Genomic DNA, 24,817 nt, shown 5'->3' with positions numbered 1-24,817 from the left:
CAAACTAAACTCATAAAACCAATCCCAGTCCTCACTCACATTGGGTCATTGTTTTGTTTAAAGCTCGTGCTATGAAGTTCATGCAGTGAGATTGTTAGCATTTAAGCAGCTAAACAGTGGGAAAAAAAAAGATGCCCATCAAATATAACGACTTTTTGTTTGAAAACAATCACAAATATTTCCAGAACATGAATCCTCGCTGTCAGGTGATCATCCATGCTTGTAGTGAGTATTTTATGCATTGATATAAAAGCATACAGACAATGAGTTTGCCTGTCCTTAATATCCAATGGCCCTTTCACCGTCTGTTGACGTGGGTGGGAGGCACACACCGTCAATCAACAACGCTTCATTGATCAAGGACAATCCTCGTCGTAAAACTGGTCTTTTTCTTAAGAAATCACTCACTCCGCATTAATTATCACTCTGCCTGCTGTATTATGTGTGTGTGTGTGTGTGTGTGTGTGTGTGTGTGTGTGTGTGTGTGTGAAACTAAACCACCTCTTTGACTATTTCACATTGCATGCACTCAGTTGAGAGGAGCCCGTGATGAGATGAAATTCCAACACCATCTGCTAAAATACAAGTTAGCATTCAAGCACAGCAGCCGACCTTTTGTCAGACCTTACACAGAGCAGTGCACGACGAAAATAATCTCTCTGTGGTAAATGACATTATGGCCACACTGAACTGGGTACCGTCAGGAATAATAAAATAAAAATCCATTACATTCAACTCGATATTAATGTGTATAAATAGGATGATTTCAAAAATATTTTGTGTTAATGTTCTTTTATTATTGCAGGCCCAGGTTCACTGGATTCAGGATATCAGGCTAAATGTTGTAAATGGACAAATAGCACACAGCCAGTCTGAGGTTTCATCTGACTCCCCCCCCCCAAAAAATACTAAATAAATAAGCATGAATGTTTCTAAACTACTTAAAAACAGCTGAATAATAAAAAAAATTCTAATGTGGGTCAGGGGTCACTAACACACATGAAAGTGCATTTGTAATTTCTGTCATAAATGTTAATAGCCTCTTGGTATATTATATTTCCCTGTGATCTGATAGTTAAAGAGTTAAAAAAACAAAAAACAAAAAACGATGTTAGCCTACCCTGTTTAATTGTGTAGAGAAATAACAAAATGAGAAGTAAATGAAGACAGTCCTCTCCTTTATTATCCTTACAAAGCAAACACACAATAAAAAATGTTGTGTACATCAGGAAGTAGCAGCTATTTTTTATTACCAAAAGTCAATCAGGGAGGAGGCTATCAAAAAGAGGCTATTTTCAGAAAACAAACGTGATGGACTTTTTTTTTTTTTTTTTGCTACATGGCTGGCATGAGCAGCCAGTGTATAACCTACATGGCACAAACATGCAGGAGGAAAATGTTAAATATTTTTTGCTGCACCACATTTATGATCGTCTACATTGTCTTCATTTATCCACCCGCTCCAGGCTCCGTGTAAACATTGTTCACCCAATCTGAATTTACCGACTAAAGCCAGACCACAACTATTACAAACAGCATGCGACGCTATCACCCGATTAGGCTGACTCATCGTCGAATTTTACATCAAACAACTTATTATTATTATTTTTACCGCACTAACCCCCACTACGACAAACCTCATGCAGCCACACTTTAAAATGGTGAGAGACTCCATGCAGATTTTCTCCATTAAAGCGGACTTCGGCAGGGCGATCCTTCACCATCACGTGCAGCCTCTAACCCGAATTATTTCGAATTTAACTTGTTTTCACAACTTTTCATAATGATCAGGCATTTATCCGAAAACTAACCTCGATTATTTTAAATATCCAACATATAATTTCCCCCTGTCTGCAGTATTCCCTTTGATTCACGCTTGACTCATATGGCTTTAGGGCCAATAGGGGTCCGCCTTTGGGGTGCCTTGAAACCGACTCTTCTTATCCCCTTTCATCATCTAACCCGGGAAGCCTTGAAACCGCAGGGCCAGTTATTGCCTTTTTTTTCAGACAGCCCAATGCGGACTGGCTAACAGCCAATCAGAGTCTTGTTTACATTCTGTGACTGACAATGCTTTGGCCCCGTGCCAGCCAATCAGAAGCTTACATACAGGTGGGGGAGGGGGGGGGGCGGAGGGGTCATTTGTAAACATTTAGAATAATGTAATAACCCAAGTCCATTGTAATAACATGAGGGAAACATTGGAATTACTGTCTTGTTTGCATGATTCAGTGTAGATTTTCAAACCATTTGTCAAGCCCCTTGTGGTTTTAAAGAAACATAAAAAAAAAATAATCTAGACACACATACAGTCCTGTAAGAGACATAGAGGCTATTTTAATTTTATGTTGCCCTTATTCAGCTGTGCGGAAAAAACATTGCACCCATAAATGAAACAGCACCTTTAAAATTAACGCAAAATCGGTATTTAGATTTACCGATTTTGACTACTGCCTATAGATGGAAGCTAATACATACTTTTTTTTTTTTTATTTACAAAACTATTTGTGATATTCCCTTTTATTATGTACTATCGATTTGAAGCTGTGCTCAGGCAGCACTTAGGTCTATTGTGAGAGATTAGACCATCCCGTGCTTTAAATCTGGCGCTTCTCACTCTGTTTAGCATGGCCAGTCACCACACCATTGGCCCGTGTTGCCGCCCAATCAGAACCTTCCGTACCTCCAGGCGGGCGGCACGAGCTCATTAACATGCAGGTATCCGACCAATGGGAGGGCGTGTTTACCCTGCCCCCGAGACGCGAGGTACGCAGTTGCACCGGGAGAGAAACCGCTGCTCGGAGATCCGAGCCGCGATCCAGCCAGGCCGGAAGCCCTAGTCCCACTGCTTCCATAGACTGAACCAGAAGGCTACTGCACAGCCTCAGATGGAAATATTGTAGGATTTCACTCTAGCCACATGGTTTATTTCAGATTTTGATTTTAAATGGGCGTCGCACTTGGCCTTGCTCCTTCCCTCCCTGTGTTTTGTGATTTTATAATTTATTGTTATGCAAGGATTTAACATACCAGTAAGTAGTAATTTTATATACTTTGTTTTTTTTTTATTGAATAAAAACATTTTAAGGCCTGTATCCTCGTTGGAAAATGAGAGCGGCTGTATTTAGTCTAAAATACTCTATGTGACATGATGGCCATTATACACAGTATATTAATATAATTTACAAAATAACTAAACAGCGCGTATGGTGTTTATTATATATGGATTAAATGGATGATTTAATGCATTGAGCTTACAAAATTCTAAATTAATTTATAGTAATTGTTATTCTTGGTAGCCTACAACAACATTATTGATAATGACAATCATTTTAATGTTTTGATCTTAGGAGCCTTTTCGAAATTAGATAAAACGTTTATTTATTCCATCGACCGGCGACTCATTTTCTGAGGACTTGTTTTAAATTATCCTGAGTTATTTAGAAAAGTCACAGGCGATGTAGGCTCTTTTTCCTTTTCTGGGATTTGACAGGATTTAACAGCCTTTGACTAATTGTGCAAGCGTGTTTGTTTTTTGTTTTGTTTTTTTTGTTTTGTTTTTCCTTTTTGTTAACTTGTCAGTGAGGCGTAGACTCTGGTTGTTGTCATGTTTCGATGAACTCCAGACGGAGAATTTGCATTAAGAGATCGGGAGACGCGTTTCTCCTCGCCCCGGCCGAGGTGCACTCCCTGCCGGCCAGCTCAGTCACGGAGAGCCGCCTGTCTCGCAGCGCGATCGGACCTACTCGGCATAACTTGATTTATTTTCTGCGTTTATGCTTTCGATTGGATTCTGCAAATGAAATTGACAACTGCTTAATGAATTGCGTTAGGGGCGTCGATTATTTGAAGTGTTTTTTTTTTTTAAATTAGAGCGTGTATTTGGAGAGAGGATTCGCATATTTAAAAGCTGAAATGAAGGCAAACAGCGACGAGGATTTACGGTACTCCAGTTAAATTCGAATGAATTTACATTTCTGACATTTACACAGCAGCAGCCTCTTCCTGGTGTCGTGAACGCGGAACAATTTTTATTCTGGGGTTGTTGGTGGACATACAGAGTGGGGTGAATGCAACAGCATGGCGAGGGGGAAGGTAATGGCTGCCTGCAAAGCACTTTCTCAGTGTGGAGACAAAGGCAGTCCTCCTGACGGGCGGCCATTCACCTTGGATCTCAGTGCAGTCCACAAACTGAAGACTCAGCTATCACGCATGCAATTGCAAGGCTTCTTAGGCGGTTTCACGTTAATGGGCCACATGCATGCACACACACATTAGCTCGCGAAAGCTCAGTTGATAAGACTTTGTCCAAGGGAGCTCCGGATTGAAGGATTTTATTGTTGTTGATGTAGCACTGAATTGCTAGGCTGTAACTGGTGGGCTACACGGGCAGATAATTGCACTGAGAATGAAATAGCACACATGATATTACTGTCATTCTTGTAGATTTTAGGGTGGGTTTTTTTTATATAATTCAATTTATGGTAAAATGACTTATCTTGCTGGGGAATCTGCAGCCTCCATGAAAAACCCTGTACGGTTCCCGAATTCGGAATATATCCTGTAAAACCAGACACACAACCTTATGTATTAAGAAAATTCAGCCATGCAGGATTTTTTTTGGTTCATTTAATTATTTGGAAGTATAAAATTAAGCTGCCTTCAATTTTCCTGCTTTATTTTTAATGGCTCATAGCCATCACTGAGGCACAAAAATGGGCTGTCAGGTTTAGATGGTGACTCCAAAGACCAAAACATATATTTTTACAGGGAAATTACGTTTTATTTTAATTCATGTGAATGTTTTTTTCCCCCCACCATCTCGACTATGGTGATATTTTTGTGTCATGGCAGAGGATGCAGCCCATAATGTATTTACTACTATATTTGATTACCTGACCTGAAATAGGTCAAGGCAGATGAAGACAGTGAGAGTGCAGTTATTCACGTGCACACACACTCACACACAGGCGCGCACGTATGCGCACTCACACATACACACACAACACACAAACTGAGAGGGGGGGGGGGGGCTTGGGGGGTCCATGTCTTTCAGGGTGCATCCCTGTTATGAGGAGGTATTTTAATTATGTTCTTGTTTTAAATATCAGACCATTTGCGTTCTGATTTGTTTGGAAACTTTACAAACTGACAGCACAGGGTCCCCGTGCCTGGAGGTCCACAAATTGGTCGATGCATGATGCAATTCTTTTCAGTAGCCAGTTTTATGATAAACTACCTGGTGTGTTGTTTTGTAGTCTGCAGGCGGTGCAAAAAATAAAGTAAATTCGGTATTTATGGCGGTTTATATAGGAAATCACTGTAGTGCAAAATGTGAAAATATTGTGAGGTGTAATGAGAGCTGGATTGAGAGAGAGAGAGAGAAAGGGAGGGAGGGAGGGAGAGAGAGGCAGAGAAACGCTTGTATCAATCTGAAACAATAGGACGAGCACGGGAAGGCAGGCAGCCTTGTTCACCTTGAGATGTAGGCTCTGTAGGCTTCCATCATTTTTAACCAACCCAAACAGGACAACACCCCCCACCCCCAACAGGAGCTTTTGAGATTGTTGCAGCAATCACGATTCCATAATAAACATACTGCATGCTGATATGCTTACCATGATTTGTGGGAGAGTGACAGCTGCTCACTGATGACGTGGTATAGCTCTATATAGTTGAATTAATTGTTTGGCTAAAAAAAAAAATACTTTGAGCAGAATTAAACAGAAAGATAGAAAAACCTTAAACGTGTCAGTCTGCTCGTCGTGCTCGTGTCTGTGGAACATGAAGTGCTCTGCTCCATATGATGCATATTAGGCCTATATCCCAGGCTGATCAATAGAGCTGAATGTGAGCCCGGCTCAGTGGGCTTCTGGACGCCTCGCTGACCGCTTCTGTCTGCGGTGACTTATTTTGTATCAGTTTTATGTGGGGGAAAAGGGATGATTTCAGTGTCATGCAAAAGAAACCTGGATATGAACGAAAGGTAGAATTCAGTGGGGCGGAACTAAGGATTTGTTTTCTCTTACATTTTATAAGACTGGACTGCACTGTCAGTATTTTGCATCGTGTATCTTAAGCAGGCTTTCAATTTGTCTTTGCTGGTCAGATGAAAATTGCAATGACTTTCTTCTTCCTTGACAGAAAAGATGATCGGGGGCTACGTTTTTGGCTGGGGAAGCCTGCGATCGACTGAATGCAACACATAGATCTGAAGGAAAGGATTATTATATGGGTTGCATTTGATTTTCCTGACCTGCCCTATCCGGATTTCGGATTACTCAACATTCTTCGGAATGGAAGGACGGGATTTCGCTGCTCCGGCGCACCTCCTATCAGAGCGGGGCGCCCTGGTGCACCGAGCCGCCTCTCGGATCGCTCCCTCGGGCCACAGCTCTGTACAGCATGCCGGTCACTTCCCGCCGGGAAAATATTACCCCTCGCACATACCAATGGCTCCCCACTCAGGTTAGTCAAACATGCGTGGGTTTTTGTCACACGAGAATGCAGCTTCTGAATTGTTGTTTGTTCTCCTAGCGGCTACATACATCTACCTCAAAGCTGTTGTTTCAGATTCTCTTCTCATAATAATGTTGCGCCATGAAGCCTGTTCATTTATCAGCGGGAATAATAGGCTATGGCCTGCATGTGTGGTGTGCTACAAAGCTGATTAATTGTGCACAAAAGAGAAGAATAGATGGGGCTTTCTGTTTTAAATTGCCCAGGTGTGGCTGTTGACAGAGTTTCACTATTCAAATATCAGCTAATAAATCAGGTGAAATTTGATTTACACTAGGCCTGCGATCAGGAATTTTGATTAAACTGAATCAACATTTCTAGCTTAAATATCTCAAAGGTAATAAAGGCATCTTAGTTAAACAAATAGCCGTTTGATAAGTTAGGTAAATGTCACGGTATTTAAAAATAAAAGGCATATAAGATCTGGTTTCGCTTGCACGTTGGAAGTCGGACAGGGCGCACTGGCACTGGTTTCCCATTGGCCCCGGAGCTTGAATTTGCAATGAGATTTCGTCACTTCACGTTACACTGATAAGTGTCACACCGGTGCCATCACTTAACTAAAACCACGGGCTAAACCCAGAGCCACAGGCAAGCAGCGGGAAGGAGCAGGATGAGCAGGTCTGCACGGGTTACAGTGTGTGGACGTTGTAGGAAGAAGAGCAGTGCTAGAAAATCCTCCTTCTATATCGGGCTTCAAAGTGTCGGGGTGCAAATGTGTTCACAGTGCATGCATCAGGTTTAACAAGTGACTTGGGTATCTTGTGTACCCAAACGGGCACGTTTGCAAACGCATTTGTGTCCACATAGAAGAATCAGAACACAGCTCTACTGAACAACTGCTCAACTGAATCATCTAGAATTGCTGACATATGTCGTTTTTGAACACATGGGGTTCAACAGTCAAATGCAATAATCCTCTAAAATACAACATTTTTGTGATGTTTATGTTTGTTGGAGATGTCTTATCTGATTTTTGATCATTTTTTTTTGAAGCCATATGCACGAGTTTATGCAAATCTTGTCGTGATTTTGATTAAATCTAGAACAATTCTTAATTCTGTGTTCAGAAAAAGACAAAAACAAAGAGAAGAATTGTAATGGGCCAGATAAGGCTGTTGCTTTTATTTTGTCCACTTGTGTGAAACAAAAGAGATTTAAATAAGTCATAAGAGTGGCATGCTGATTGCATCAAACGGTTACACTTCTGAAACAATTTCCTTTGAAAATATGTTAATGTGGCATCTGAAAACATGTTTCTCATGCAGCAGCCAAGGACTCTTAGGTCACTGGAAAGCAAGGAATATCTCATTTATTTTATGTCACATATATCAGTTAAAATGATCAGTGTAGGTGGTTCTTGCAGGTTGTTTAAAATCAGTATCAAAATCACAACCTCTGACAATATTTGCGTGTGTGTCCTGGATTAGAATTTATTTATTTATGTTTGTTAATATCTCATTGCACTGTTCTACAGAAGGCAGTTTTGTGGTAGGCTAATCAGACCTATTTTTCAAATTCATTGTGGTTATGAGGATGCTGAATTCATTTGCCAAATCATGCCAAACATGAGATATAATTAGGCATTCAGGAGAATTCATGGGCTACGTTCACCATTCATCTCTCACCATTCATGTTTGCTTTTGGCAGTGCTTGCTCTCTCTCTCTCTCTCTCTCTCACACACACACACACACACTGACACACACATATGCACACTGTGCCTATGTCTGTATGTTTTTTCTTTTTTCTTTTTTATAGATGTTTTGTTGAGAGCATGAAGGCTAATGCTGGCTACAGGGTACAGGTGTTCCCCCGACCAGATCTGGTGTTTCTTTTGTAGTATTGTGCTGCACCAACATGAAGACCACACTCTCCAAATGTCATCACTGTTCAATGGGCAGCACAGGTGGTTTATTGTTCTCCCCAGTCTCTCGTCAGTAACACATGGGTGTGACTGGAGAGAAGTCTATTTCATTTACTCAGGATTTGGAAAATAAATTAATTATTTGCATTTCAGGTATTTTATTGAATTAACGTGGAGAATAATTTTACATGAGTTCACAGTATGCCTAAATCCCCTCGAGGTGCTGTTAGAATTATGTTGTGTTCTGCTGATGGACAATCTTTGATTTATTATTTTAATAATATTTGAAAATGTCAAGCATGTCGTAATGCAAATAGGTGGATGAGACATGAGGTATAATTCACAATTATTCATGGAATATATTTTTAAGATGGTAATTCATCAGAACAGCGCACAATGCTAATTTATAATCCTTGTGATACAAGAAAAACAATTTCTTTTACCTCTTCAAACCGATTTTGATTTATCATGTCCACATTTTGTATGAGCAAAAACACGCAAAGTATATTTTGCAACGTATTTATTTGCTCACACTACCAAGTTGATGTTATAATAATGTTAATGAGATCTGTCTTTTTGTTTTTCGTCACACGGTTTACCCAAAGGAATAAAAGTCTGTCACACTATACTCAGGAGCAGTCAAACGCTTAAAGGTTATCCGACCAAACTGGTCCCAGACTGTTGTTTGTCTTGACGGGGCAGGTCATTAGTGTCCCTCCAAGTGTCCCGTATGCTAGCAACATTAGCGCGACAGAAAATGTTGTTTGCTGAGTATGTTGGATCTCTTCAGTTTCTCTGCACACTCCCCCCTGGGGAATAACTTGCACACTGGTTCACATGAATACTTTACAAAGAGCATGAATATTTCAGGGTTGATGTAAAAATGCATTCAGAGGCAGGTTTCTGATGTGGCTCCTTGAAAGAGCTTCTCTGACTTTGCAGAGGTATTTATTGTGAGCGCTCCCTTCACCCTCGCCCCTGAAAAGAGTGATGGCAGTTGCAACACCCTCCCTTGGCATTGTTCCTTGCCGGGTTACAGAATTTCAGCAGATTTTCTTTTTTGGGGGGAAGGGGGGGGGATTTCCTCTCTTTCTTTTGTACACACTGGTGAGTTTGGTTGCAATCAGGTTAACAATAGATGTGGAAACACACTCCTACCTTCTTGTCCACTGAACCATGTTAACTTAGAACTGGTGGAGATTCTGTCAGTGTGCATTTGCCTCTGTCCATCTTCACCTACTACAAGCCAGTTATTTGTAATGCATGTCAGGTGGTCGATTTATAGTTTGCACTTGTACTGTCTTCTGAGAATGTGACATTGGAGCAACATCTCTCGCTGTTTGTTCGCTGATACAGTGAGACACGGACCTGTAAACTCATCTAATGCGGTTTAATTCAGCCATTTTGAGGACTCATAATTCATTCATTTACAAGGACTTTGAAAAAGTAATTTTATCTTCTACTGGCTCCGGCGCAGAGTTGGAGACAGTCTTCACTTGGCTGTGAGACTGGGATTCAGATGTGGGATAGTGTCAAAGGAGGAGACACAGTGGAGCTGTCTTTACTGCTGGCATTTATGGCTAGGGGCTCATCTTTCAGCCATATTGTTGTGATCAGTGTGCTCTGGCTGAGGTGTGGCTGTGTGAAAGCAGCAGGGGTTCAGAGCCTGTCCATGGCTGAGCTCTGCTCTAAACGCCCCATGTAATCAAAGGTCATATTTGTGTCATCTCTCTCACTCATGACTCCCCTTTCTTTTGCCTCGCTTCTGTCTTCCTTTCCATAAGCTGTCCTCTACCTCTCCTCCCCTCTGTTTCTCGGTCTCCTTTATTTCCAGCAGGAAGACCCTTGTGTCTGGGAAGCAGTGGTCTTCCTGCCACTTCTGTTTTAGCCACCCTCCCCTGCCCCGGGCCATTGTTGCAGACCCCAGCTTTGTGTGTGTTTTACGGCTGCTGTTAAAGATAAAAAACAGTCCCTTCCACCCCCTTTATTGTTTTCTGGTAGGATGTCCCTGTCATTCCCTTGGTTTTTATGTCCTAGCTGGATATCCGAGCAGCTTCCCCCTTCAAAGGTTACCTATGCTGTCTGCCTTCTCCCGTTTTTTTTTTTTTTTTTTTTCCAAAGGGGAATAAATAACTTTACTGAGACTTTTATTGAACGTCTCATTGCTGGAATATCCCTTGGGTCTGTGGTTGTTTGGAAGACGCTTCAAAGACAAACACAGGTGTTTGGTGGAGTTGGTTACAACCAGGGTCTTTAAAAGAATAAACCACAGTGAGTGGGTGAGGGTTGTTTGTGGGAAGGGACGCTTCTTCTTCGTAGCCTTTTAGCTCTTGTATTGCGAGCACTCACAGTTTGTCCCCCGCCTAACTTTCTCTTTACCTCACCCACCCACCCTTGTCGAGCCCAGATGAGAGCAGTGGTTGGATTGAGTTGCGTGTTCAGCGTAATTATTTAGCAGCACAACGATCAGAGTGGCTGAAAGCATGCACCTGCCTTTTCCCTCTAATTCTAACAATTTTGAGGCGAAATTCAAGAGATGAGCCTTACCCACCTGAAGAATGATGTGCTGAATAACCCATCTTAAATCTGACATTAAAAGGTTGCTTGTATCCAGGAGCCACCGTGGTGGAAGAACAGTGACAGAACGTGGGTCTTAGGCCAACTTCCATTTGGCTTCGGGCCTTGTGCACTCCCTCTCTCTTTCGCTCCAGCTCTGCAAAACAGAGTGACAACCTCGGCCCTTTTGTCGAGCTCGTTTGTGGATTGTTGTGAGATGACACGGTTTAGACGCGATGTCACAGGAGTTCCCCTGAATAGTGGAGGTGTTGTTTGGCATCGTACACCTGGCTGAAATAGCACCTTGCTGCACCGATGCTGCAGCCATCTGTCACCTTCCCCTGACATTCCCGCTACAAACCCACATGACTCGCAAGGGCAGTCTTTTTTTTTTTTCTTTTCCTTTTTTTTAAAGAGCCGCCAAATATTTTGGTTTCAGATATCACTACTGGATCAGCACACCAGTCATCAAAAAATAAGTAACAGCATCTGGAGTTCATGTGACTTAAGTGACGGATTTGATGTTGGTTAAATGATATAATCAGTTCCTTTTCTGTGCATTTCTTTGCTTATCAGAAGAACTGTCCACACAAAATGAAGACTTAAGCTGAATGGGGGAAAAAAAGAGTTATCTGACTTTGCAAGAGGAATTTGGCCAGTGAGTGGCCACGCCGTCTCAGAGACGGCTCTTCAAACAGACCGCCACCCACACTACACCGTGTGGCATGGTGCCACAGAGCCCTCGCCTCGAGCACGGGGCGTGTACACAGGACAAACACAAAGGAGACCCACGGGTGAGAGTGGCGGGCAGGGTAATACCTTCCTGTATCGGATTTCAGGGCATTGGATTTCAAAACCTTCCCGTCTATTTTTACACTCAACACTAGGAAGTGAGAGGTTGCATTAAGAATCCAACAAGGCTATGAAAATCTCGTGTTCACTTCCCATGACGAATGCACGCACACACCGAAACTCGAAAACAAAACAAAAAACCCAAAACGGAACCCCCCCCCCCCAAAAGAAAGCTGGACTGGAAATATGTTGTTGGGAGATTGAATAGACTGATACATTTGCCCAAAGTCAAACACTACTGTTTTGTTTGTGAATTGGATCGCTTTTTCTCCATCCCCCCTCCCCTCATCCTCCCTCCCTCCCTCTCTCAGTATCAGGCTGCTTCTCATCAGGCGGCCCCAGGCCCACCTCAGCGCATGGCCGTATTGCATGTGACAGCTGTTAGACATTATTAACGGCTCAAGCAGAAAATCCAGATTACTTGTTTTTTAATTTAAATTTTATTATTGTAATCGTTCAGTGAAAAGAACAAAAAAAAAACAAAACAGGCCATTCCCCTATTGTTGTCACCAGATTTGTGGTCAGTGACAATACCGTGTGCACATGAGTGTGTATGAACGTGTGTGTGGTTATGTTTGGGTGGGTGGCTGGGTTTGCGTGAATGTGTGTGCGCGCGCTGGGCTGTGTTCTCCAGACACCCCCTACTAGAGCTGAGGCACCCTGTGGTTGGCTATGAGGCCTAGACAGGTGCATAGTTAACCCTCTAACGTCTGAGTCTGTCCCTGCTGGATCTGCCGTTACTGCTCTTGGCAGGATTTCATGTTCACGATGCAGCTTGCGTAGCGGTCAAACTCTGTGCTGCATTCTAATGATGTGTTCTTTCTCTGCACTAAGGAGGAGTTTTGAAAATGGCAATTTTTTTTTTCTGCTGTCAGATGTCAGTTTGGCCTTCAGGGTGGCTCTTCGAAAATTCCGCAAAGAACAGGCTGAAGTTTCTGTTGTTGAAACACGGGTTTCATTTTGAAAGGGAAACAATTAAACAACTCACCAGGGCTTCCTCGCTGCTCCACTTTGCTTTTACTTTATATTTTCTGCATTGTGATCTCCCCTATTTCAAATATGAGACTATGATCCATAAATGTAGATGGTATGTGTTGGAGGGGCAGAACCGAGCAGGTAAACTTAAATAATGGGCTGCAGTTCGGTGACTGTCAGTGGAACAGCGGGCGCTAGTGACACAGTACCAAACAATGAGGTGTGCTGCTAAATATATGCAGAGTTTTGCCATTAAATATACATGCAGCATGCCTCTCAAGGATGTGTCAGCCCTTTTGTGAGAAAACAAAGATTAGCATCAGGAATTCCATTTTAATAAGTCTCTTGGGACCCTCCAACCAGCTGCCTAGTCCTCAATCCAAAGGGGACTTGTTGCTCTCTCCCTTTCTCATTTTTCTTTCTCTCTCTCTCTCTCTCTCTTGCATGGATTTCTTGTGCTCCTTCTGACATTGATTAAAACAAAAATCCTCCTCTCTCCCTTCCCCTCTGCTTTTTTTTCCCCTCCAATCACTTGTTTTACACCACAAATTCTTGCATGTCTACATGTTTTCTTTTTGATGACCCATGTCCATACCCTGTCTGCTCCTCCCCGAAGAGCACAGACCCTCCCACCCCCACCTCCCTCCTGCATTCATTGTCCCCTCTGTCTCTCAGAATGAGTCCTTCTCTGCCTTTCACCTTGTTCTGGAGGGGTTTTTTTTGTCCCCTCCGCCTGTTGTGACCACTAGGCTACACTGCCTCCTCTCTCTGATACAGTATGTGTCCTGGGGATCTGGGGCAAATGACTGGCTCCTTCGCAACAGATGTGTGTTTGTCTGCTGCCGCTGCTGCATGCATTAGCTTTCTGCGCTTGCTATGCAGGCCACTGACCTACCCTCTGGTGGATGTGCGTGTGCGTGTGCATGTGTGTGCACAAGAAAGAGACAGAGAGAAAGAGAGGAGGGTGACAGCAAAACTAGATGCACACTGTCACATGCTGTCATACACTTACTGGTGCATTGCAAGCAGGCGCACACAAAGACTCATACACACACGCACACACAAATGCTTGCACGTCATACGCACTCGCACATCTTGGTTCCCAGGAGGCCATGGGGCCAGTGGGACAGAGCAAGTTTGAGAGTCTGGTTCGTCTGTTTACATCTAATTATAGAAACATGACTATTTCTGCTCCGGCTTTTTTATATTCTTACGAGAGAGAGAGAGAGAGACAGCGAGAAAGAGAAAACAACGCTTTGACAGCCTTTTCTCACAATGGTGAATGGTTATCTCATCCCCTCAGCGCTGCTACAGTCTGCAGGCTCTCAGTATAGTACAGCAGGAGATGGGGGGGGTCTTGTATCGTAAGCCCTCTCATCCTCATGTAACATGAATGTGCAAATTTACGAGAAGCGAGCAGTGGCAAACAAGGCGATGTATTTTCCCCATTAGCCTCACTCATACTTCAGCTGACAAACTCCCAGACAAAGAGAGAATAATTTCTTCACCCCTGCCCCACGGGCTCTCGTTTTGGCCCAGCGGAAAGTGCTGTCCATCACTACAGTCAAAACAAAAGGAAGAAAGAGTAGATGTTGAGGATTAGAGTTGTATAAAATGTATCTAGTATTAAAGACACAGGGCCAGTAGTTAATCCTCAAGCTTGGTGGCTGATGTCCAGCTGAGTGACTGTTGTTAGCCAGGAGGGCCATGAGGGGGGAAGCTGTCAGGGAGACGCTGTGCTGCCTGTCAGCTCGCCTTTGAGGGGGGGTGCCAGGTGAGAGCCAGACCAGGGCACTTTTGGGCCCATGGGTCTCGGCCAGACAGACTGCAGCTTCTCGCAGGTGCTTTCATAAAGAGCCTCCTCAGCAAAATACTCTGCCCACTGGATGCAACCTGAGCCAGGTGCTCCCCATCCCCCACCCAATACATAAACCTCAACATAATGGCAATGTGTGTTTGCATACCCTCCCCCAATACCACCACCACCACCCCCCACTTCACTACCTTTATTCAGAGACATGGCAGATAAATTAATTGGCCGTGAGTATGTAACGTATATGCCGAGATAAAGGTGCGCTGTCTGGCCGAGGCGTAGCGTAACGGCCATAATGATGGCTCCATTGTGTTGATGTTGAGGGGGGTAGTTAGCGGCACAGCCATCGGGGCCTTTGCTGGAGGGCTGGATAGTCTCTGATTAATAGTGGGGAATGCTTTGAAGTGACACCCAAGTGCACCGACTCACAGGCTAATAGCAATACCATCAGTGCAGGGAGCGCTCTCTCTTCCTCAGTCTTCATTAGCTAACGTTTCCCCAGCACTATTTCGCCACCCTCCTCTCACACGCCTGCCTCATCTACAGAGAGCCTTTAGGAGCTCTCGGGTTTTTATTTTTGCAATTGTTTCATGATTTCGCTGTCATTTCTCTCTGTCATGTTTGGTAAAGTAGGAGATTTTTTTTCTTGGAAGGTGGCAGAGAGGAGGGCTTTACTCACAGAGCTGCACCTCATAGGTGAATTGTAGCACAGCCTCAAAAAGACTCGTGGGATTGATGTGGCACAAGTGGGACATGACTGGGGACTATTCCCAGGATCCATTTTGATCTCCCGTACTGACAGATGACCTACAGCTGTGGGTGTATCTGCGTAAACGTGTGTGTGTGTATTAGGAAGCTGAGGCAGAGAGGCAGGGTTGGGTCTGTCAGCTGTTGGAGTAAAGTAAACTATTAGCGGTGGGAGAAGTGTTTCCAGTGAAGAATTAGAACCACTTCTAATTGCAGTGAGGTTGGGCTATGATTACATGCTGGCTAATGCACTGACAGACCTCTCACTTGGCTGGCTCTCAGAACACTGCTGAAATGGCTGAATGCCTTTTGGTTATACAGCATAATGGCAGGGTGTGTGGATGCACGTGTGACTGTGTGTGTTTGCTATGTGTGGGTGGCTGCCTGTGTGTATTAAACTTGCTGTTAAGAGTGGTTTTCTGTGCTTTTGGCATGTTTTCCGAGAGTTATGCATTTTGCTTGCATACATGTGCGTGTGGGCTTTTTTGTGTGTTTTCTTTCTGATAACTGTGCTCTGCTCCTTTCTGGAGTGCCTGTCTTTATTCGTGGAAAAGGCAACTTTTCTTTCTAAATCAAAACTCAGCTGGCGCAACTGTCTCAGAACAGTACGGAAGAAGTGTGTTTTTGTGTGTATGCCTGTGTTATGTGAGTGTGTGTGTATATGCCCACAGGAAGAGCAATCAAAGGAGCTGTGTAGCGGAGAGATTGTATGAAAGGAGTGAGCGAGGAGACAGAGTGGCAGGCAGCTGAGGGGGCAGCATGTGGGGGTGGACGGGGGGCTGATGCAGGTGCCTAATTCTACCTCAGCCCTGGGCGTTTTATATTCCATCCATCTTTCTCTTCTCCACTTGTGCACAGGGCTGTTGTGGCATGTAGCAAATCCACCTGCTTCAATTACAACATTGATTAGAAGATGTATCTGTGACAGTAATCAGAATACTAACGCACACAGATGGATTTTTACGACATTATACCGTAAGTCTGTTGCATAAATAATCAGTTCGGAATTTTAAGAAGCTCTGTTCATTTTTTGCCTCATTCTTAATTACTCATTTTTTTGCTCGTGGAACAGCTTGTTCTTAAGTATACAGAAGCACCCCCTCCCCCCCCATTTGAAAGAACTTGTGGTTTACTGTTTGGTTGGCACGTGCTGTAAATCACATTGCATTCCCAGCATTTGGGATGACAGTTATTGGAATGTGTCTGCTGTTTTTTCACTGGCCCTTAGGCCTGTGTTAACTCTCTTTTAACGATGCAGGAGGAACACAGAGACCACTGTGGCTTCTTCAGGGGTCAGGAGGTTAGAGAGAACTTTCAACATAATAATGGGTATTTTGTTGCGTTCATCTCTGTTGATTATTTCCTGGGTTAGTGATAGGTCATAGATAGGCTGGTGTGTTTCTAGGACTACTCAGTGGATTACACAAGGGACCAAACAGGAGGTATTTTCATGCAGGAGGGCTTTTGGAAGTCAGCAACAGACCATGGCTGCTAAGAGATACTAAATGGACTCGGTTGCTTGTGGGGTTGTTAGGAAACAAAAAAGGACATGTTATTTTGTGTTGTGGACAGTCTGCATGCTCCTGGCTACTGTGTGACAAACGAGTGAGGTGTGAGGAGAGATTTGGTCATCGTTGGTCACAGGGCATTACAAGACCAGACTTGTCTGTACACATGGAAACTGGACGGATCAATACCACTGGCGTGATGGAGGTGGAGTAAACCGTGCAGCTGTGTGGGAAGGAGTGGATGGTTTTATATGCTGGAACATGTGGTTGTGATAGAGATGTGTGTCATTTTAGAGAAGCAATTTTAGTTAAGCTATGAGATCCGTAATATACAGTATTAACGCTTTGTTTGTGTGTAAATGTGTGTATCTGCATCTGACAGATCTTCTTTCAGAAAGTGGAGCTGCTTTGAGGATCAATACTGACGCACTGTCTGCACAAGCACACACACACACACACATTTACACTCACTGTCTCATCTGTCAGTTGACAGAGTTTTCTCCAGCTCCGCGGGTTCTCTTTCCAGCCAAGCAGATGGTGAACATTCAGAATGAAAGCAGATCCTGAGTCCTTTTGGATCTCCATCAATCCCGCAGTCTCTGGGACCGTCCTGCACGGGGCTCAAATTTCCCAGCACTGACTGAGCCTTCCCAGCTCTTCGACCAGGCCACAGTCACTGCCCTCCCTCCGCAGTGCACATATGTCCAGTCTGTGCCCAGTGCTTTTTAGTCTCATATTCAACAACGGCCACACAAACAGTGGAGGTGCAAAACGGCTGCTGACAGTTGCTCCCATTGCTCACTCCTATTGCTCCCCAGCAGCTCAGTAGATACCTCCAAACCCAGCAGGGTGCCTCTGCGCTCAGTTCTCCACACATCCCACAGTGTGTGGCACCCCACTGTGTGCATATAGCAGCCGCTCTGAATAGCTCATTTCTCTTGTCTTCCCTCGTCTGTCTGTCCCTTTTACCTGTAGCAGCAGCTGTACCACCCAGTCCTCATCCCTCAGCCCTCCACCCTGTGTGTTTTTATGTGACAGAATGAGCAGGATTTATTTCAACACGCGTGCACAGACCCTTTAACAGGGCTGGTTCGAAGGCGCCCCGCTTTGAAGCCCGCACCACTTCTCACTGTAAGTGATTTTATGAGACGTGTTTCTGTGCCAGTCAGCCAGGCCACTGCGCTACAACCAGATTGGTGGCGAGCAATGGGGATGCCATTCCAGCACACACCATCTGGGAGAGTGTGCAAAGAGGAACGAAGGAAGTGTGCGTTCTAGTGTATGTGTTTCTGCACATATGTTTGTGTGTGTTTGTATGTGCGTGAAGGCAGAGAGGGGGTTAGTGCTGGCTGTGAAAGGAAAAAAAAGTTTGGCTTTTTAGAGGAGGCCTCATACTGCCCCTGCCTGCATCTACTGATTTATGAGCTTGTGAAGGAAATCTCTCATTTGTCACTTTTCATCTCTTTTCTCCACGTCATCCTTTTTTTCTCTCTCTCTCACTCTCTCTCAGTGGAATTCAGCTTTTCTCCAAATCTTCTACTGCTTCCAATGACCGAAGAAAAAAAAAAGCGTCCAGGAAGGAGCTGCTCGCTCTCTGTATCTAGTTAAACCCCTGTTAATCAGAAGCCTTGTCTTGGTGGATATTCTTTTACAAAAATTCATAGTTGTTGACATCTCATTGTAATGCATTTCGTTTGTATTTTGTTCGGAATGCGTGTCATTAGGCAGCGCATACTGTCGGCCTGTAAATGATTCAAAGCACTTGCTTCAGTGCTGTTCCTATTACACTGTAATTTGAACATTACTGTCAGACATAGTAACATGTCAGTGTGGAGAACATTTCTGGCCATAGGGACACGTGGGCGAAGGTTTGCAGCTAGTACCTGCTAGTACATTACTATGATAGCATCTTATTGCATGAAAGTCACAGTCAGGTCAACTGCAGTCTGGAGCGTGTGCATGTGCACATGTAAGTGCACCTTGGTGCTAGCTATAAATGGGCCTCACCTTTTCCTGGCCTGCTGAGCACACAGCAGGAGCGGTTGGGGTTTCACCCTTTTTCAAAGCGAGGCAGGAGAGAGGAAAGGGAGGGAGAGGGTAAAGGGTTAGGGGGGTAGAGAGATAAATGAGGGAGGGGGCTTAATGAGAGCCCTGGCTCACATGATTATGGTACTGGCTGATAGAAATCAGGATCTTTCTCAAAGAAGTCAATTAACCCCCTCCCCTCTTCCCTAATTATGCATGGATTGCTCCACTGGCTCTTTGCTGATAGAACGGCTCAGCTCAATATGCAGACTCATGCTGCCCGAGTCTACAAGGGGTTGGTGTATTGTGAAAGGCATTCGTCAACCTTGTATTATTCAGTGTATTGGCAGTGTGGTTTAAACTTGGGCCTTTTCAGAGCCATTAGTTGTCCCCAACCACCTCGTCTTTTGTCTCACCTGACAAGCTCAGAGTCAATACCGGGCAGAGCCAGGAGGGGGCTCCACCTCAGAAGGCCTCTGGTCATTAGTGCATTAGAGGCCAGATGATGGCCAAACTGTGTGGTCAGAGTAAATAATCAGTGTTGTAGAATGTCAACACGACCAGGCGGCTCCTTCACAGCAGCCAGTGTTGACATAACTGCTCTCTTATCTGAGAAGTGCAAAGCCCAACCCCACAATAGAACACTGTGCCAGAACAAATACAGTAAGGAGATAGAAACCACACATACACTCACACACACATACGCACACACACTCACACATTGGCTGTGAGGGAATGTGTCACATGGCACTACAAGTCAAAGATGCTGTTGCTGCTGATGCTGGCATCACTATAGGACAAAAAAATACATAACTGATGATGCACACTACTGCAGTAGTGTAATCAAGTTGTGGTCCCAGTGTGGAATGTTCATGCTGCCAGACTGCCTGGTGTTCATATGAGCTCATGAAAATAATGGGGTGTTTAGGATCTCAGTAATCTGGGTGAAGGACCTGCACTCTGCTCACACTGCTCAACACGGCAGAGAACGAAGGCCAGGCTGACAGTCATGAGACGAGCTCTGCCATCGGGCTTAAATGAATGAGCAGTCTGTGAAATTTGCAGCTGCAAACATCACTTGTTTGAGTGTGTGACAAACTGAGCAGAGAGAAAGAAACAGAGCAGGGGAGAGAGGGTACAGAAAGAGAGATGGTGGTGGTTTGCCTTTCAAACCCTTGTTTAAGTACCGGTGTCACATTTGCTATTTTTCTGTGTCAAAACATTTCAGTAAGCTCTCTTCCCCTCATTGCCTCACATCACCCTAATAACTCTTCTTTATTCTCCTTTCCTGTCTCTCCCGGTTCCCCTCTGCCTCCCCCCCCCTTTCACTTCATTATGGCCTCTGCCAGGTCTAGACTGAGCTTAGCTCACACTTATGATAACCTGTTGAGAGCAGTTGCCCTCCTCCAGATATGAGGACACCCAGCTGAGGTTTCTCTGTGCTACATCCCCTCATACTTCCTTCCTTTAATTCCGCATCTGTCCCTGTCTTCCCTCCACATATTCCCTAAATCATTTCACTGTCCAGGCCTGTCACATAGCTTGAGGGTTTCTGGCCCAACAAATAGGTGCTGACATGTATTATGACCAGCAGAGCTAAGCGTATATAGGGAAAAATAACAAAATCCAGCATGTCCCGTCATGGGCACACTGTTCAGTTTAATGGTTACTCTGGGATGTGGAGTATTAATTTAAGACTCAAAAACACTACCAGTAGAGCAAAAATGTCCCGATAACGTGTGCATATAATGGTGTTTTTCTGTTCCTTTTCAGTGTGTATCTGTGTGTGCATGTCGGGGTGTGTTTGAGGATGTGCTATGGCAAACAAAAGGAGCAGCTGAAGAACATCTGTTAACTTCGATCAGTTGCTACAAGCCTCTTGTGTAGGGCTTTCTTCTCCTAAGGCGGATCTGAATACGATCTGCAGGCAAATACAAAGTGAGGGGGCATAACACGTGACTGTCGGGCCAGCCCACCTCTTCTGTGGGCTAGATGTGATCACTGTAAGGGAGATAGATGACTGCAATGGTAGCTGTGCAGCCAACCAACCAGACAGACAAGCCATGAGCAGTTGATCAAGATGATATCCCTCCCATCTGTCTCCCTGGTTTGACCTTGGATTGTGCCTTTTCTACTCCTTGCTGTGAAAACCTACATCAAGCTAACCAGCTGGAGAGGAGAGGAGAGGAGAGGCTTTTTATGGCTGCCCTGCTCTGTGTTACACTTCATCTGTGCTCATGTTCGGGTGAGGATGACCTCCTCTCCTCTGTACAGATTGCAGGAAATGCTCCTAATTTTACTCATCTTTGCTCAAGTGTTTTGCTGCAGATGTTGAGCAGGCTCCGGCAACGGCATTCCATGGATGACCAGTGTCAGCAGTTGGGAGACATAACTCAACTTTAAAGCCCAGTTTGTCATATCATGAAAGAATTTACTGTGTGATTTGGCTGACCTTGCACGCACTTGAGAGTATAGACTGCTACAGTGGGGAAGAAGGTGGTTATCAGTATGGGCCAACTGGAGTTTTGTCCTTATGGCTAAGAAGCTTTGCAACAACAGAAGTCAAGGAAATGCACGTGTAGTATACAGTGTGTTCTTTACAAGGTAATACTGTATATCATTTGACCATGGTTACCCAGGTGCCTTCCCTCCCCTTGTCTGTAGGTTATCAGAACAAATGCTTGCATTTGTCTTGGCCAACGCTAGAAGAATTAAACATTTCTCCTTTGTTCCCCTTGTGAACCAGCAGCAAATTATATTCAGGGCTGCAGAAAGACCTTGGGCTGGCTGGTTGGCCGGCTGGCTGGCTGGCGCAGCGGCTCTCTGCTCCGTTATCTACGCTGTTCTGTCTCTGCGCTTCTGACAGGCTACATCAGAGGGAGAGAAGCCAGAGCAGGGAGCTGCCTTCTGTTTCTCTCACACACATCACTCCAGGACTTTATCATATTACAGGCCAATCCAAGAGAACTCAAAGGACACCAGCAAAAGCAGTCTCTTCACCACCACCAGGCCCCTCAAATCCAGCACTGCTCTCCACGACCTAAAGGAGGCGCCGGGCCACAGATGGAAAAGGAAGCGAGCGAGCGAGCAAGCGAGGATGGGAGGATAAGAACCGGACATTCCAACTGGCCCTGGTTGCCAGTTGAATGCTGGGATGCTGATTTATGGGCATTTCTTACGGAGTGAGGGGTGAACCTGCGACTCCCCATAAAACAAGACGTTCATTACCCTCTCAGGCCTCAGGAAAAGTGATGGACGAACAAGAGCAGAGAAACGAGTGCACGTGGGACGAAGGAGTGGGAGGGAAAGCGGTTTTTAAAAACCCAAAAAATGAAGAGAAAGTGTTTCCATTTTGAAGCACGCGGATGACGCCAACTGAAGAAAGAGAGCAGGATGATGAGGGAGGACAGAAATATGGAGCTGAGCAGCAGGAGGAAGGAGGGAGAGTGATGGAGGGATGATGGAGAGGGTGTGAGGACGGAAAGGGAAAACTGAGAAGGGGAATGAGTGATGGGGCTCAAAGGAGCAAAGGGAGAAGAGGGGATGAAAGTGAAAAAGGGAAGGCAGCAGGCAAAATCTGCCCCAATGAATCGAGCTGCTTGCAGATTTATGTGGTGTTGTGAGTATCATTAAACATCAACCAGAGGAGATGGGGAGACTCAAGCAATGTGACGCCTTTGGGTTTGTGTGTGCGTTTATCGGTGCTTGTATTGCACCACACTTTTATTCTCCATCCTCACGCTGTTCGTGTCTCCTCCAAAGCAAACTGGTTTCTGAGTTCGACAGAACACATTTGCCTGTGGTGAGGTAACATCCACCCACATCCACACTCCACTTCTCTGTAGCCTATCTATCTAGCGCTGCTGGTTGGGAGAAGAGAGGTTTAGACCACCCAGGACTGGGTAGTCAAACAGCTGCTTTGATGTGGCACAATCATATGTGCAGTGCATGGGTACAATCTCTGCTAAAACACACTCGCAAAACACAGTTTTACTGCCTCCTGTGCGACATCATTACTCCTCGTCGCTGGAGCGGTGGGATGCTCAAAAAGAGAGTGAAAGAGAGGGAGCCACCTCCTGTGCCAGGCAGTGCCAGGCTGAAATACTGGAGCCGTATGGTCACCCTGAGGGAGGGGAAACCTGCCCAGTCTAACCACATCTCAATTAACCAATTAAGTTCAAAAGTTAACAGGGGACTAATTAGAGACAATAGTGCTGAGCACTTGTTTTAGTCTGTCTTTTTCCCACTTCCAGGCATGTCTGTGTCCGTGACCTGGCTGGCTGAGCTCTGGCTGTGTCGGCAGAAACATGGCACGCAAGCCGGCGTTAGTCACCCATCCATCCCCATGGCCAGCACACAAAACCAATGGATTTAGACAGATCAGTCATCAGCTGTAAAACAAACCAGATCCAGAGCATTCCATGTGATGTTTCCAATGGAACAAGAAAACTATGAGAATCCCATATTTGAATCTAGAGATTGAGAGACCTGTGAGAAAATGTTCAAACGTGGTGGACACTTTTTAGTCATAGCTTACGTGGCTATTTCCTGTTCCTTTCCTTGAATTTGGTCCTACGGAAGGGTTTTAATGGATGCCAAATGGCAGGTTTAGTGCCTCGCTATTGGCCTGTTGGAGTCTCTTTATAACACCATCATATTAAATGACTTGTGTTTAGGACTCAAGGCTACAGTGTGCTCCTCTCATTGACAATATGCCTTGGGCAGAAAGTGTTTGTAACTTACCACTGAAAGTACAATTTTTATCCCTGTGTTCAAGAAGAGGAGGGGGGATTGCTATATTGGCTGCTACCACCAATAAAAGATATGTGGGCTCTATGACACAATTGTAGCATGGCTGCTTTGAGCCCCGGAGCCAAATGCAGTGTGTTTGGAATCAGGCTGACAGCTAGATAGAGAAAGAGAGGTGAGAAATCCCTCTTTGACTCTGCTCGTTTTCCAGCGGGGATATCTTTGTGCTCTGATTTTTTTGGGGGGGCTTTTTTTTTTTGAATGCCGTGACAATTTAACTTCCTGCATGCTTGATTAGCTGTGTGTGTGCATGTGTTTCTGGGTGTATGTGTGAATGAGGAAGAGGTTGAGAGAAGTCTTGGATGTCAGGATGCAGTTTGAGGGGTGAAGGACTCCCCTGTTGTATGTGAGGCCCTGGAGGATTCCTCCCCCCTTCCTTTCTTCCTCCTCCTCCCTTCTTCAGCCCCCCCCCCCCCCCCCCCCCCCACCCCCCTTACACTCATCTCTTCCTCTGTGAGATCCACAATGCTGGGAAGAAATGTGTCATTAACAGGGGAGACCAAAATAATGTTTATGGGCTCAAGCAGCACTGAAATCATTTTCCATATCAGTGCAACTGCATGGGCCCTGTGGGGGAGTAAATCTGATTTTCTCCTCCCTGTGCCAATGGGAAACATCATGGGAAAGAAAACAGATTGGATTGTTAGAGAGATGGCCTGACGCAGCTGTGGGCGGCTCTTTTTGTGTTTGGATGTGTTGCTGTGTGTGTGTATCATGTGCATGTGTGTGCATCATGAGAGAGGAGGACAGAGACAACTATGGAGGGGAAGAAAAAGGGAGAATGCAAAATAAAAATGCGGATGTTTAGCGTGCGTGTGTGGATGAGAGAATGAGATGGATGAGCCCCACTATGGTAATCACAATTTCATGCCTCGGGAATAAAGAGCCGGAACACTGCAAACGGCCCTGAAACACTCTCATGTAACAATGGGTCAGTTAACAAGCACACTCACCAAAGTTTGGACAGATAACAAATGGTTCTCCTTGAGGAGCATGTAGCTGCCCTGTATACAAAGAAAAAAGTGCGCCTGGCCCTGCAAGCGCTCAGCAAAATGTCAGGCCTTTATTGGCCATTCCATAAGAAAGACTTGCATTTTATCTGAACCAAGAGACAAAAAAGCAATTGCTTTCGTAGGTAGCATGGAGGG

The 24,817-nt window shown here is 44.8% G+C and overlaps 1 protein-coding gene across 5 annotated transcripts in view; it reads left to right on the top strand.

Annotated features, from left to right (window-relative positions):
- Positions 1-2,745: 2,745 nt before the first annotated feature.
- LOC124072792 (BAH and coiled-coil domain-containing protein 1) overlaps positions 2,746-24,817 on the top strand; it is a 63,377-nt gene continuing 41,305 nt past the window's right edge. For 3 of the 5 annotated variants that reach the window (XM_046414460.1, XM_046414458.1, XM_046414455.1), the window contains exons 1-2: positions 2,746-3,032; positions 6,145-6,468. In XM_046414460.1, the coding sequence (XP_046270416.1) occupies positions 6,297-6,468 (172 nt within the window). In that variant the 5' untranslated portion in view covers positions 2,746-3,032; positions 6,145-6,296. The remainder of the gene's footprint in view (positions 3,033-6,144; positions 6,469-24,817) is intronic. The other 2 variants (XM_046414457.1, XM_046414456.1) reach the window with 1 other exon arrangement.

This window comes from Scatophagus argus, chromosome 16 (assembly GCF_020382885.2).
Source record: "Scatophagus argus isolate fScaArg1 chromosome 16, fScaArg1.pri, whole genome shotgun sequence".
Lineage (NCBI taxonomy): Eukaryota > Metazoa > Chordata > Actinopteri > Scatophagidae > Scatophagus > Scatophagus argus.
Note: the sequence above shows the minus strand (reverse complement) of the source record. Positions and strands in the feature narration are given on the sequence as shown.